General features: G+C 38.2%; 1 protein-coding gene across 5 annotated transcripts in view; it reads right to left on the bottom strand.

The window, feature by feature from the left end:
* KCNMB4 (potassium calcium-activated channel subfamily M regulatory beta subunit 4) overlaps positions 1-13,219 on the bottom strand; it is a 204,511-nt gene extending 191,292 nt beyond the window's left edge. The window contains exons 1-3 of one of the 5 annotated variants that reach the window (XM_051962955.1): positions 12,745-13,219; positions 12,096-12,213; positions 11,332-11,672 (exon numbers count right to left, since the gene is read on the bottom strand). In XM_051962955.1, coding sequence (XP_051818915.1) covers positions 11,332-11,667 — 336 coding nt within the window. In that variant the 5' untranslated portion in view covers positions 11,668-11,672; positions 12,096-12,213; positions 12,745-13,219. The other 4 variants (XM_051962953.1, XM_051962952.1, XM_051962951.1 and 1 more) reach the window with 4 other exon arrangements.
* Positions 13,220-14,361: the final 1,142 nt, after the last annotated feature.

Raw genomic sequence — 14,361 nt, 5'->3', positions numbered from 1 at the left:
TTTGCAGAGGTTCCAAACATGCCAGCTATGCCATGCTTGGGATGCCAAGGGCCTCTGTCCACTGGAATATTCTTTTCCAGGGCCACCCTCTTTTTACCCTCACCTATTTCCCTAACCAGACTTTATGCCTCTCTGTCAGGATTTCTAACCTTACTTCTAATCCCCATAATAAACCTCTTTTTATCAATCTGGGTTTTGGGGTCTGTAAATTCCTTTAAAGAGAACCTCTGCACCACCAGAAGGGTCCCCAAAACTCCCTACTCTTGCACCAAATCCCAAGGGGTTGCAGGGGAGCCAAACCTCTCCATTTGCTTCCCTGAACCCCAAACCTGCCACTTAGATCTTTATCATTTAACTCCCTGTTCACCAGAAACCCTAATCTCATTTTGGTTTCCTAAATCTAAACCTTATCATTTTGTCTGTTAAAATATAATCAATTAAACATCAATCAAGTGATGTTACTTGATGCTTATCATAGCCAATGCCTCTTTTCTTTTCAAAGGATTCGTGATATATAAACATAAGGTTTTTATATAATCTTAAAAGACTTTGGTATCTCTAATTTCTTGCTTCTAAACTATATTTTCAAATATATATTTTTGCCAGTCTTCCCATACAGACCTTTGCAATTAAATTTCCAATCATCAAAAAGCATGATGATTTAACTTTTAAGGTTTTATAAAATTCTTCATGCAATTTCTCCATTTTCTCCATAGATATTGTAGCATATCAGTTAGTTTTTTTTTTTTTTTAATAGCTCTTCATTTACAAGTTACACGTATGGGCAATTTCACAGCATTGACAATTGCCAAACCCTTCGTTCCAATTTTTCCCCTCCTTCACCCCACCCCCTCCCCTAGATGGCAGGATGACCAGTAGATGTTAAATATATTAAAGTATAAATTAGATACACAATAAGTATACATGACCAAACCGCCATTTTGCTGCACAAAAAGAATCAGACTTTGAAATATTGTACAATTAGCCTGTGAAGGAAATCCAAAATGCAGGCAGGAAGAAATATAGGGATTGGGAATTCAATGTAGTGGTTCTTAGTCATCTCCCAGAGCTCTTTCGCTGGGTGTAGCTGGTTCAGTTCATCACTGCTCCAATGGAACTGATTTGGTTCATCTCATTGTTGAAGAAGGCCACGTCCATCAGAATTGATCATCATATAGTATTGTTGTTGAAGTATATAATGATTTCCTGGCCCTGCTCGTTTCACTCAGCATCAGTTCGTGTAAGTCTCTCCAGGCCTTTCTGAAATCATCCTGCTGGTCATTTCTTACAGAACAATATTATTCCATAATATTCATATACCACAATTTATTCAGCCATTCTCCAATTGATGGGCATCTACTCAGTTTCCAGTTTCTGGCCACTACAAAGCGGGCTGCCACAAACATTCATACACATACAGGTCCCTTTCCCTTCTTTATGATCTCTTTGGGATATAAGTTCAGTAGTAACACTGCTGTATCAAAGGAGTTAGTTATTTTTATGGGAATCTTGTGGCAAATGTTTCTAAGCAATGTTAATATGAAATGACCAAATGTCCCAAGAAATATTTCCTGTTGTCTCTGGCTGAATAATAAAACCAACTCAACTAATTCCTTTATTTGCCTTTCTAAGGGGAATCTGTGGAGCCAAATAAAACTTCCTTTCATCTTTATATTTCAATAATAGAAAGTAAATGTTAAAATGCTTTAGTTCCTCTAGTATTTCTATCTACTGATTATACAAGTATAATTTTATATTTTCCCTTGTTTCATGGGTTACTATAATCAAATAATTCATTATTAAGTGACCAGTCTACTGACATACAGAACGCACTTAATGTTTACTGACTGACTGACTGAAATTGAGCTCCTCAATAGTGGGAATTATACAAACCATAGTAGCATTTTTTTTTTAAGGCAATTATGGTATGATGAAAACTTGACAAAAGTCCTACCCTAATGCTTTGTTGTAGTCTAGAGCTAATCTAAACTTCCTGAAGTTTGCACCATGATGCACCAAGTGATGCACCATGAACTCTGACATGTTCTATAAAATTTAAACATGGAATAAAATTCTATTTTAAGACATAGGCTGATACAAAATAACATTTGATAATTTTTTAAAATTAGTTATTGTCTTATGAGTAACATATCCCTAAAAGTAAAAGCCTAGCATTTATCTTGCTGAAAATATTTTCCAATACTTCTCAAAGGAGGAACACTTCTCTACAGGCTGGAATTTTAAACCCCTAAAGCCTTTAAATGCCACAGATTGAAGTTGTTAATATTTACTCGGCTATTATGTGAAATTCAATAAAAACATTGAAGGACAAGGTGTTAGTAATCAGTCAAAGTTATGGATTTGGATAAGCTGGATACCTGATAGACCTTAAACTGTTAAACTGTTAGGAATGTTGCTGAATTCCTACATAAATATAAAGGTGTAATACTCAATCTTTCAGCAACCTCTGGTATCTTATCAATAAATCTGCAAATATCTCCTCAGCTTAATTAGCAATGATTTTTTTTAAACAGACTGACAAGTAGATTCCAACACAAGTCACAGGGAGATATGAAGCAAGTGCCAACCCTGACAAAGGGAAAATCTGGGTACCTGCTTCAGAAATGCACGGGTTGCGTTTCCATAGGTAGTCATTTAATCTCTGATCCTCCATTTCCTCTGTAAATGGGAGATGTTATTGAAATAACTAATGTAAAGTGTTTTACAAGAGTATTTAAAGATAAAAGCTCAGATATTTTAAATTGCTAGATCTACTTTGTGTTCTAATCAATATTTAAATATTAATTACGTGTCCTCCTAAAATATGGTAGTTATCATATGCCTAAGTGACAAAAGAAAACCAGTTTAAATCCAGTTAAGTTCAAGTTGCCAATTTTTTCATGCCTCAGTGCTGTAACCTATAACTTTATCGATGTGTTAATTCAATCTAATGTTAGATTACAATTTCAGCTAACTCATTCCATGCATTCCTTGTCATGCAATCCCACCCCATAGATTCCATCTACTTAAATGTACCAGGGAACCCTCTTTCTTTCGACACTGTATGGATGCCAGGGGAACACGAGCTATTCACTTATTAGTCTGTGTCACTACTTCATGATCAGCCACTTCATTTCTAATTTGTTGTGTCTCTGATGAAATTCTTATACACTTTACCTGTGTAATTCTTCATTGTTATTTGATACCACCAACGTCGAAGGGTAACTCCATTATCCTTTATTAGATGACCTGCAATCTTAATTCTTCAAAAAGTGTTTATCTGATTTTTCAGAGACTATGAAAAATTCTTACTATTCAATTTGTTCAAAGAGTTGAAGAGGTCTAGTTAACTGCTATTAATTTAAGTTTATGTAAACTCACTGTGGAATAGTCATACTAAAAATACAATATATTTGAATTCCCTTTCAACAATTTTGTCAGATATGCTACTCACATTGATCACTTCAAAAATCTAATCTAAATTGTGGGTTAGTTCAAAGCAAATTAATTTTCATGATGACAAAAAAAATGCTTTAGTCATTTTTGCTTAAATAGGAAGTTGGAGGAAAAACCTACTTCAAAACATTGCAATTTGATATATTCAAGGTGAACTTCAATCCTTTAATTTTTATCATGGAATCACAGAATTTTAGTGTTAGACATATTCCTAGAGATCATTTAATATAGCCCTTTCAATTTATAAATTAAAAAAAGGAGGCAGTGAGAAGTGCCCAAGGTTACAAAATAATCTATAATGAATCAAATATGATTCAATTTATGAGTAACTGAGGTTTCTAAAACAACTTCTCTAGTAGATAATTCAAACAGTTCAATGAGAATATAAAATATAGGACACATGGGAAAGATTACAAGTCTTTGGTCTTAAGACAACATGGCACCATGTAAAGAGTGATGAATTTGGCTCTAAGAGAATCTGCATTTGAATCTGAGCTCTGCTACATACAAACTGTGTTCTTGATCAAAGCACTTTTCATCTGTCTATAAAATTCTTGAGAATAGACAAGATGACTGAACTTTCAAGCTCTAATTTGTCACTTGATATTCAAACACAACTTCAAAATTTTGGAGTGCTGGATGCCAGTAATATTGAAAAAAGTAAACATAAGAACATTGTAATCAATATTCATTTTTCAAATATTTTCTGATTGCATATATTTTGAAAATAAAAAATAGATTAAGAGTTTTCAACATTCACCCTTGCAAAACCTTATATTACAACTTTTTTTCTCTCATCTCCCATTCCCTCCCCTAGATAACAATCAAATCATTATGTGTTAAATATGGGCAATTCTACACATTTCCACAATTATCATCCTAAACAAGAAAAATTAGATTAAAAAAGAGGAAAAAAATGAGAAAACAAAAAGCAAACAAAAAAGGTAAAAATACTATGCTTTGATCTACAATCCTCACAGTTCTCTTTCTGAAAGCAGAAGGCTCTCTCCCTCACAAGTCTATTGGAATTGGTCTGAATCATCTCATTGTTTTAAAGAGCTATGTTCATCAGAATTGATCATTGTAGAGGGCAGCTAGGTGGCACAGTGAATAAAGCACTAGCCCTGAAGTGAGGAGCCTGAGTTCAAATCTGGTCTCAGACACTTAACACATTCTAGCTGTGTGACCCTGGGCAAATCACTTAACCCCAAGTGCCTCAGCAAAAAAAAAAAAAAAAAAAATTGATCATTATATAATTTTGTTGGTGTGTACAATGATTAGATTGACCTACTTTCTATAAGTGAATTAATCCTTGCTCTATTTTTTTTCTATTTAAAATACCATATCAAAAAAAAAAAAAAAAAAAAAAAACTAGCAAAGGAGACTAGGCCCTGGATCCAGGCTCCCTAATCCATTTATTCTGCTACAACAATAATGTCACAGAAGGCATAATCTCTCCTGATAGTCTTGTAGTTGTAGAGTGGGAAATGATTTGCAGTCAAGAATGTTGCTACTTAACAAGCTTCAAGAAGAATATATTCATTTCTGCCAGGTATGAAATGTGAAAATTCAAAGAACATCTTTTTCATGAATTGATTCAGCAAAATTGGCATATGACTTACCCAGGTAAGGAATAAGAGGACTTAGCATATTTGAGATATTTGAGACTATTCTGTTCATGATTTTGCTTGTAAATAGTTCTTAACACAATGATAAATAACTATCAAGGAACTCAATGAAAAATGAAATTCTACAAAATTTGTAAAATTACTTGAAAGCAAAACTTTTAATTGTTCAGTTATAACTACACATTCTAAGTAAATAAAATTTGTTACTACACAAATATAAAATCTAAGTAAGTTTTATGACAGTGGTTGAAATACAACTGCATTCTTGGAATAAAACTAAGTATATGTACATGACAAATAATATTGATCAATTTTATTCATTTATTTGGAAATATATTTTAAGAGTAAGATGTAATTTAATAATAGCACAAAGTAATTAAAACCAATGTGCTTTATGGTTCATATTGTAATTGGGCTATATTAGGAATCACTAGATCATTATTAAACAAAATTTAGTATCTCATCATTCCTTCAGAAACATTTTTCTGGGGGCTTTTTCAAGTGATGGTGACTTCTATGCATTCTACCTAAAAATGGAAGTTAGAGGAATTTCTCATATATCTAGACCAACATGACTAGGACAGCTAGATGGCGCTGTGGCACCAACCCTGAAATCAGGAGGATCTGAGTTCAAAGTTTGTCAACGAAACTTAACACTTTCTAGTTCTCTGATCCTGGGTAAGTCTCAATCCTAATTGCCTCAAAACAAACAAAAAGAAAATGAAAATAGACAAACATGACAAAGTATTTTATGAGCTTATACAGATAATCATTTTTTCAATAAATCTTGCATAATGTAAAGGGCTGAAACTCTTGAGTTAATGCACTAAGGTTGGACAACCAAGCACTTAAGGCTAATTACCAATTGGACAATCCTCTATAAGCATATGCTTGGAAAATGGCCCTTCCCACTATTCTGTGCTGGCTCAATAACTGGTATATACAGCGAATTGTAAGAGGGACTAGGGAGTGGAGTAAGACTAACCAGGGTCACTTTTTGGGCTGGAGATAGAGAGGAGAGGTTGTGGAGATTCTGTGTCCATCCAATTCACTTCTACCCCTAAAGACCAAGAATAAAGACCAAGGGCTTTTGCTTATCCTGACTGCGGCTGATTCTAAGGTATCCAGGGTGCTAACTTGGTCTTCACAGCATAATTCAACAAAAGAGCTATTTTAATATGCAAACAAAATTTAGTACACTGATTTTAAAATAAAACTCAGTATAAAAACACTATAGTTCCTTTCCTAAAAGAGTAAAGATTTGAAAAAAAGGTTGAGACAAGAAATTCTGGCCCTTTCTTGGGAATTACAATCTGAAACTATTTAAAAGACTTTTGGATCATCTCTGAGCCTAGTGAAGCTAAACACAGAATACAGAGGCAGGCCTTTGTTTTGTTGAGTGTGCTGTCAGTACCACTAAAAAACCTTTCTGGATAGATGGTAGAAGGAAAGGGAATTAAGTTTTGGAGACTTGGTAGTTTATTATGCTACTTTTTGGAGGTTTCAACTTTGATGAGTCTTCAGCCTAAATTACAGAGTCCCTTTTAATCATTTATCTGTTTTCCTTCTGCTTACCATATTTTCTATCCTTTTCATATTAATTTTAGTATATTACTCTTCTTCCTAATTCTTCCAAAGTTCTAATAATAAAGATAGCATTTATATAGCATTTTAAAGTTTACAAAGTATTTCACATATATTAACTTATTGATCTTCACAACAACCCTATCATACAGGTGCTATTATTATCTTAATTTTATTTATTCATTTATTTAGGTTACACATGTACATTCATTTTTAAACATATTTCCACGAGTCATGTTGGGATAGGAAAAAGCAAAACAAAAGGAAAAAGATCATGAGAAAAAAAAAAAAACAAGAAAAATGGTGGAAAATAGTATGTGTCGATCCACTTTCAGTAATATCTTCATTTTACAGAAAAACAAACAACATAGACAGGTTAAATGACTTGCCATGCATCACACAGCCACCAAGCTATTGAGACAAAATTTGAATTCAGATCTTTCTAAGTTAGGAATTCTCCAAGCTCTATCTGCTGCACCACTTAGCTGCAGGTATTCTATAGACAGAACAGCTCCTTACATAATTTAACTGAATTCTCAATTATCTGTGTTAATGGAGGAAAGCAATGGTATAAACAATCTAAAACATTTGGGAAAAAACACAAATCATTTATTTTCAACTCTGGAATGCTTTCTTTGATATCTAAATTTCTCAATTATGTTTCTTTAATTAATGTTAAAATGCATTTATATTCTCTAAGTACATAGTCAATGACCCACAGAAATAATTCAGCAGAACGTTATTTACAGGCTTGGCAAAGGAAAAGCTCAAGAGAGTAAATTTGTCTTCAGGTAATAGAGGGTTAATTCCAACATTGCAATTGATAAATCATTTCTGTTTCAATTTTCTTGTCCACAAAATCAATAAAGACAAAAATCAAAATAGATAATCTTAATAGAACTAAAACTAACATTTACTTACCCGTGTTTTCAATAATACATGATTTGCATGATTATATGTTCTCTTATATCATACCTTTATCTACAGAAATTCTTAAAACTCTTTCTCTTTTGTACCTCTAAACCTTTCCAAGATATCTTGGGATTTACTGGCTAGATTTCTCAAGGACCAGGACTTAAGCCAAAAATCTGATTCTAATTGGCCATTATAGATCTTAAGCTAAACCCCATTTGGTCATAGTTTGGTTCTTGACTCATTGAATGTAATGTAAATAGCAATCATTTTTGCTTTGTCCAGAAACCTTAAGGATCTTCCCCTCCAAGTAGCATTCATTCATTTAGATTTTTTTTTGAATTAGGTGAAAGAAGAGATTCTTTGCCTCAATTGCTACCCAGCCTTAATCACTGAATGGGGGAGGTCTCAGTCAAAACCAAGACCTCAGCTTAAAAGGGCCAAGGTTTCCCATTTCATCTAGGGCCACATCCAGTTGTCTTGATCTATATCTTGTGACTGGATTCAGAGGGCTCTGGAGGGGAAAGTGAGACAGGTGATCGTGTACAACCATCCCTCATTTAAATCTAATTCATTTGCATTTCATGGCATCACCTCCCTGATGTCATGGCACTCTTTAAGAATGAAGGACAAACAGCGGCGACCCAGAACTCTTTACTGACTTCCATTGCAATTAAAAAGAATTTGGTGGAGAAGATGAAAAAAATCCTTTAAAACTTTGGTTTAATTTTTTTTTATGATGATTTAATAAATTTTACTTCTGGTAAAGATGGGTAATGAAGAAAGAAATTTTGGATTCCTACGGGTCTATCTAGGCTGTTCTTGGAAGTAGGGCTACTTCCTACATGTTCCGTACAGGGAATGCTTGGGAGGCTTAGGAAGTTTCAGATAAAAATCATTGGAGAGAAGTGAAAAAGCCAAGGAGGAAGGAGAAATTTTGGGAAGAAAGGATTTCTTCCCTGGTGGGAAAGTTAAATTGGGAATATTTATGTGATATGGCTTAATTCTGGGGAAGTAAGTTTAACCTCTCAGTGCCTTAGAGCAGGGCTTTTTAAACTCTTTCCAGTCATGACCCTTTTTCACCCAAGAAATTTTTACATGAAATCAACTTGTGTATAGGTATACAATAAGTCAATTTTTCAATCCTCACATTCAGTGGGGATTGAGACCACAGTTTAAGAAGCTGGGCCTTAAAGACAATGACTTTAAGTGGTAGAACAGATACTGAGCCAAACAGCTCTCTAATAGCAATGAAATAACAAGTCAGCTATTTTAAAAAAGAGAGAAAAGGGAATAATTCCTACCTAAACATTCTGCTTTTGAACTTAGCACTGCCTAAGAATATTTATTCATCTTATTTTTCTATCAATAGTGGCCTATACTACTCTGAAATGGAAAGACTATAGCCAAAGCATAAATTCATAATCTATTAATATAGCAAATTATTTACAGTTTGGATGAAATTCCCCTAATAAAAACGTCATCTGAAGGCAATTTGATTAAGATGCTCTTCTTCAATTTCTAATTGAATGTCCCTTATTTTTCCAAATACGTTTAAGTACAGGTATATATATGTGCGCATTTTTCTTAGATCTATTTCTTGAATTTTATTAAAACTTCTTTTAAACGTTATTTTGCCCAAGTATCCCTTCAAGATCTATCCTGCCAGCATCAGAATTGGCATTCTAAAGAAGCAGATTTTGGCATATGCAATCAGATTTAAGTATTATGTAAAGTATTTGCTTCCAAGTAAATTAGTCTAATGCTTCCAATTTTTCTTCTGCCAGAAATTTCAAAACTTGGTGAAATTTTATTTTAAGGAAGCTTTGTCCAAGAGTTTACTAATTTGTATAAGTTTTTCTGTCTTAAATTATTAACAATAGGCAAAGCTGTATAACTTGTGAGTATGAGAAATTCTCTCATAAGGATAACAGATCTTCACTAACAATTAGTTACTGTTTTTAAAGTGAAACTAAGTTATGGAATAGATATTCTATGAAATGCTGTGACTCTTGTGGCACTTTGGGGGGGCTTGGTTAACCACTAATATGTTTCTGATGCTTCGATTATTTGAAAGTAATATCAATTTTGGTTTGTTTCTGAAATCTACATTTCTATCTAAAAGTGAAGAAAACTCAGTTTTCTTCTAGATTATCTGGAAACAAATACTTCTGGGTTAAATAAGTTCCTTTATAGCTCAAATCACGAATTTAAAGTTTAATGCAAGAGTTTTCGGAGGTGACAGGTTCCTTTAGTACACATTTAACTATTTAATTTTTAATACTCCATGAAATCAACTCTCAAAATATTCTTTTACTAATGAAAGATAACCAGTCAAAATACTAATACAAGTTTTTTCCCTAATGGGAAAATTAGTCAAACTTCAAATTAATAGTTTAAATTGGTAAAGCTAAGTTTTGCTACAAACTTCCAATTAATAGTTTAAATTGGTAGAGCTACGTTTTGCTTTGAATCATGGATCCTTCTCTGAATCACTTTGCCTTTAATCATCAATCACCTGGAAGACTTAGAAAAATCTTAGAAAAAACAAAATACTTTTTAATAAGATTTTTTTTTTTAACTCTACCGTGTACGATGGAAGAAAGAAGAGAGAGGAAAAGGAGAAATTCTTTCTGGTGGCCCAGGGTTGCTGCGAAAATTCAATTTCCAGATTAAGAACACTGCATTTTATAAGCAGATTCTCCCAACAATTTTCCTAGTGCAAACTACACTTCCCGGTCTTGAGAGTCCAAAAGATATCAAATGTTCCATTAGAATGCAAGGCCTTAGAAGTTAAGGATGGCTTCTTTCTTGGTATTGTATCCTAATATAGAACCAATGCTTGTTGATTTTTTTTTTCCAATAAGGCATAAGTCGAAAAGGAAGAATAACTAGCTTTCATTTGTATTTTAAAGAAATATCCCTAGATTGTTTCATTCTTTATATATTAACGCAGTCTCAGGCACTTAATATGAGTTTGTTTACTTTTCAAATAGGCAGGAAAAGTTTCTAGGGAAGGCAGGTTCAATAGATTACATATGACTAAATTTACATTTTTAAAGAAGTATCCCTGCATTGTGCCTCTATTTAAGGGACACCCTCCCCCCTTCCTTTCTTCCCCCTCTTCCCCCATACTCAAATTCCTGAACCTTTTGAAATGAAATCAGGACCACTCTTTGCTGGGCATTCGTGGATAGCTTCCACTCCGACAGCTCATCAGCCAGTATTCGTCTGGCAGTTATAACACTGGTTCGCGGAAAGAGGACTTGATCCATGATGGGTGAGATGCACAGTGACGGCTTTGGCTGCGGAACTTCAACCAGGAGGAAAGAAAAGTTAACTTTAAGGCGAAGTGTTTGTTTCTTCTCAGTGAGCCGCCGCTGAGTCTTACAGGTGCACGAACTACCAGGCTAAGGAGGAGGGAGGCCTGTCCTGTCCCAGGAAAAGTGTCGGAATCCCGGGAGCCTGGAAATCTCTCGGAAGAAAATCTTCGATCATCAGAGGCGGTGGCAGCGGTAGCATCAAGCTCTAGTTCTTCCACTAGCAGAGCAAAGTGCTCCCCCTCCCCCTTTCCCTCCCCAACCCCCACTCCACCCCTCGCTCGCTGCAGCAGGGCCATTGCCTTGGCCATTAACACACCTTATGCACAAGGGGCCGAGTTGGACACAACAATCAGGCTAATGCCTCGAGCCCTCTCTCCCTCTGCAGAGGGCAGCCAGGTGAGTCTTACGCCCCGGGTCGGCATACCTACCTTGGGGTTGGTTAATAGCTGGTGCTCGTCGCGGTGCAGCAGCGCCCGGGAGTGGGACTCGGAGTTGTTGACATAGACCTGGACGCAGGGGTACTGCGAGGTGCCACGGCAGTCTGCGCCACAGGTGAAAGTGCACTCGAACACCTCAGCGATCTGCTGCACTGACAGCACCGTACAGTTAGCCGCTTTGGCTTGCAGGTCCTGCAAAGCCGGACTGAGCCAGCAGAAGCCAAAGATGAAGAGCGATACGATGCCCGAGATGATGAGGAACAAGCCTAGCCGGATGCTTTTGTCCTCCGCTTCCGTGTACTCGTAAGCCACTCTGATCTTCGCCATCGTCCCTAAAGCCACAGGAGCCGAAGCGCCTTCCTCCTCCTCTTCTCCTTCCCCCCTCTCTCCTCCCTCTCCCCTTCTCCTGAGCAGTTTGACAGCCTCCGGCGGGAGGAGCCGCCACCACGAGACAGGAGGGGAGTGGGAGGTGAGGGGGAAGAGAAAGAACAAAGGGAGCGAGCCGGTCTCCTGCCAGCAGGAACGCCCGCAGCCCGCTGAGGAGCTAGCCGGCCCAGCTGAGGAGCTAGCCGGCCCAGCCGAACCCCCACGTGGGAGCCCCCAGCGCTCCTTACAGCTCGGGGCCACCCTGGAAGAGCCCGAGGCGTCTGCACAGCCCCGAGCATGCCCTGCCCCTCCTCCCCCCTTCCCCGCCCCTTGCGGGTGTTTCCCATTCTACTCGAGTGGTTCCCATCCTCCTACTCTACTCCCCTTACCAGCTGAGATCTGGGCGAAGAGCGGGAAGGGTAGGGGGAAACCAGAGGCTTAGGCTGAGACTGCGGAGCGACCCCTCTCAAGAAGCGTTCGGTTCACACTTCCCTTCATCAACGCCTCCTGTAAGGACTGAAGTTGAGAAGATGGGGAGGAAGGACTGGGGAGTCCCCGACTCGTTTTTAACCTTCACCCTCTCCTTCCCTTCATGGAAGTGCTAACTTCTACCTTATAAGTGTTCGAGTCCGGATGGAAGGAAAAGATTTGGGGGGAGGGGGACAGAGAGAAGCTGGAACCGGAGAGCTGAGGCAAAGGGAAGGGACAAGGAACCCGAGGGGAAACTAGGCAGACCTCCCACCCCCTTTCAGTGAGTGCCGGGGAAAAGACCTCCCCCACCCCCAGGCTCTTCACACTTCTAGAAGAGAGACCCAATCACTGAGAAATTAAGCCCGGAACTGTCCAATCCGGAGCATCTATCTCTCTCCCCTCCCCCCCTTACTCCTACCCCCACTCTCATTCTTAGCCTTCTCTTCCTCCCACCTACCCCCCAGTCTCGGGGAGTAACGGTCCAGGCGCGCGCTGGCCCTGCCATGGTCCCTACTCCCCGCGAGCGTTCTAAACGGCTCTGCGCAGGCTCGCGCGTAACTAGCTCACGCGGTCGTCTTGGCGGCATTCGTCCTCGGGTTGACAGCTGAGCCTCTGGGATTAAGGACGCAACTGGACTTGGATCGGCTTAGAATTAGTCCGCCGGGACTCGGCTCTCCGCCTCCCTTAGCTGTGGGGGCGTGGGGATTGGGGCCCCTTTGCTGGTGGAAGTGAAATCATTCCTGCCATTGGGAACCCTGGGAATGTCCCAGCCGCCTAAATAACCGCTCCCTTAGGGCGCCGAAAGGTGGGGACTAACAGGAAACGGGAAGAGATTTTCCTCACGGGACTCCCAGAAACCTGATTCGCTTCTCTTGGGCTACGCCCTTGATTTTCAATCTCTTAGACCCCTGGGCTGTCATATCTAGAGTCCCTGAAACGGGTCCCTGGGACTCGCAGACTTACTTTACGGGATGGCGGACCAAGTTTCGCTACCTCTGTGTTCCTCTCTTCCCTCCCACCCCAAGCCGCCTTATTCTTGTGGGATTGTTTGGCGGGTTTTTTTGGTTTTTTGTTTGTTTTACTCCTCCAGAGAAGCCCTGAGTTGTAGTGGAGAGAACGCTGGACTTGGAGCCAAGAAACCTACATTCAAAAATTTGGCTCGTTTGTTGCTAGCTAGCCGTACGATCTTTGGAGTCACAGCCTCCCTGAGCCTGAGTTTCCTGATAATGTAAAGTGAATGAGATTTATCTAGATAACCTCTAGTGTCCTTTCCCGATCCTTTCGATCCCTGTATATATACCACCTTACCCATATACTACATATGTGTGTGTGAGTGTGCATATATGTGTGTGTGTGTGTGTGTGTGTGTGTGTATGAAGTTAAAATGCCTCTTTTTTCTGGTCTGTAAACCATCAGCATTTTTACTTTGTAATGATGGGACACGTTCTCAAAACAAATAAAGATTTAAGTTTAGGTCCTGACCATTTAGAGGCATCCTCCTCAGGTAGACTTACTCTTATACATCTTTGCATTAACATTAATACTTTTCTTTGATCTGCTGTCCCAAATAACACAAGTACATTGAATTTCTTTTTGATAACATGTCATATTTAGTATATTCTTATTTGAGTCTTGATGATCCTTGCTCTTTGTTTCTCGGCTCTCAGATTTTAGCAATGCTTCTTTATTCTACCTGAATGCTCCTTGAGTCCTCCACTCTTATACCAGCTCTAATCACTTTGAAGCTGCCAGAAAGATTGAGATGTTAAGGTCTTCATCACTAAATGCAAAGCAAGTTGCAGTAGTGAATTGGAAGATGACAAATGATAAACTGAGAAAAGACTGCTGCTCAATTCTCATTTTTCTTCTGTTTTTCTCCTCCTACTCAGAATGACCTATGCACTGGAAGTGGCAGAACAAAAATGGATGACAGGGAGTTGATAGCCAAGGTAAATGAGGACCTAGTGGGAGAGCACCTAGTTGCCCTTGATGAATTCAAATGGATTCCCAGATGAAGTACATCCTCAGGTATTGAAATAACTGACAGGTGTGTTGGCTGAGCCACTGTCAGTGCTGTTTGAAAGATCATGGGAAGAGGTAGAGGTTCTGCAGGGTTTGATTTTCAAAAAAGGAAAAGCTTGATCTCAGTATCTAGAATGGATTGAAGCATTAGTAAACATCTAG

Source organism: Antechinus flavipes, chromosome 5 (assembly GCF_016432865.1).
Source record: "Antechinus flavipes isolate AdamAnt ecotype Samford, QLD, Australia chromosome 5, AdamAnt_v2, whole genome shotgun sequence".
NCBI lineage: Eukaryota > Metazoa > Chordata > Mammalia > Dasyuromorphia > Dasyuridae > Antechinus > Antechinus flavipes.
The sequence above is the reverse complement of the archived record's forward strand: the minus strand, read 5'-3'. Positions and strand labels throughout refer to the sequence as shown.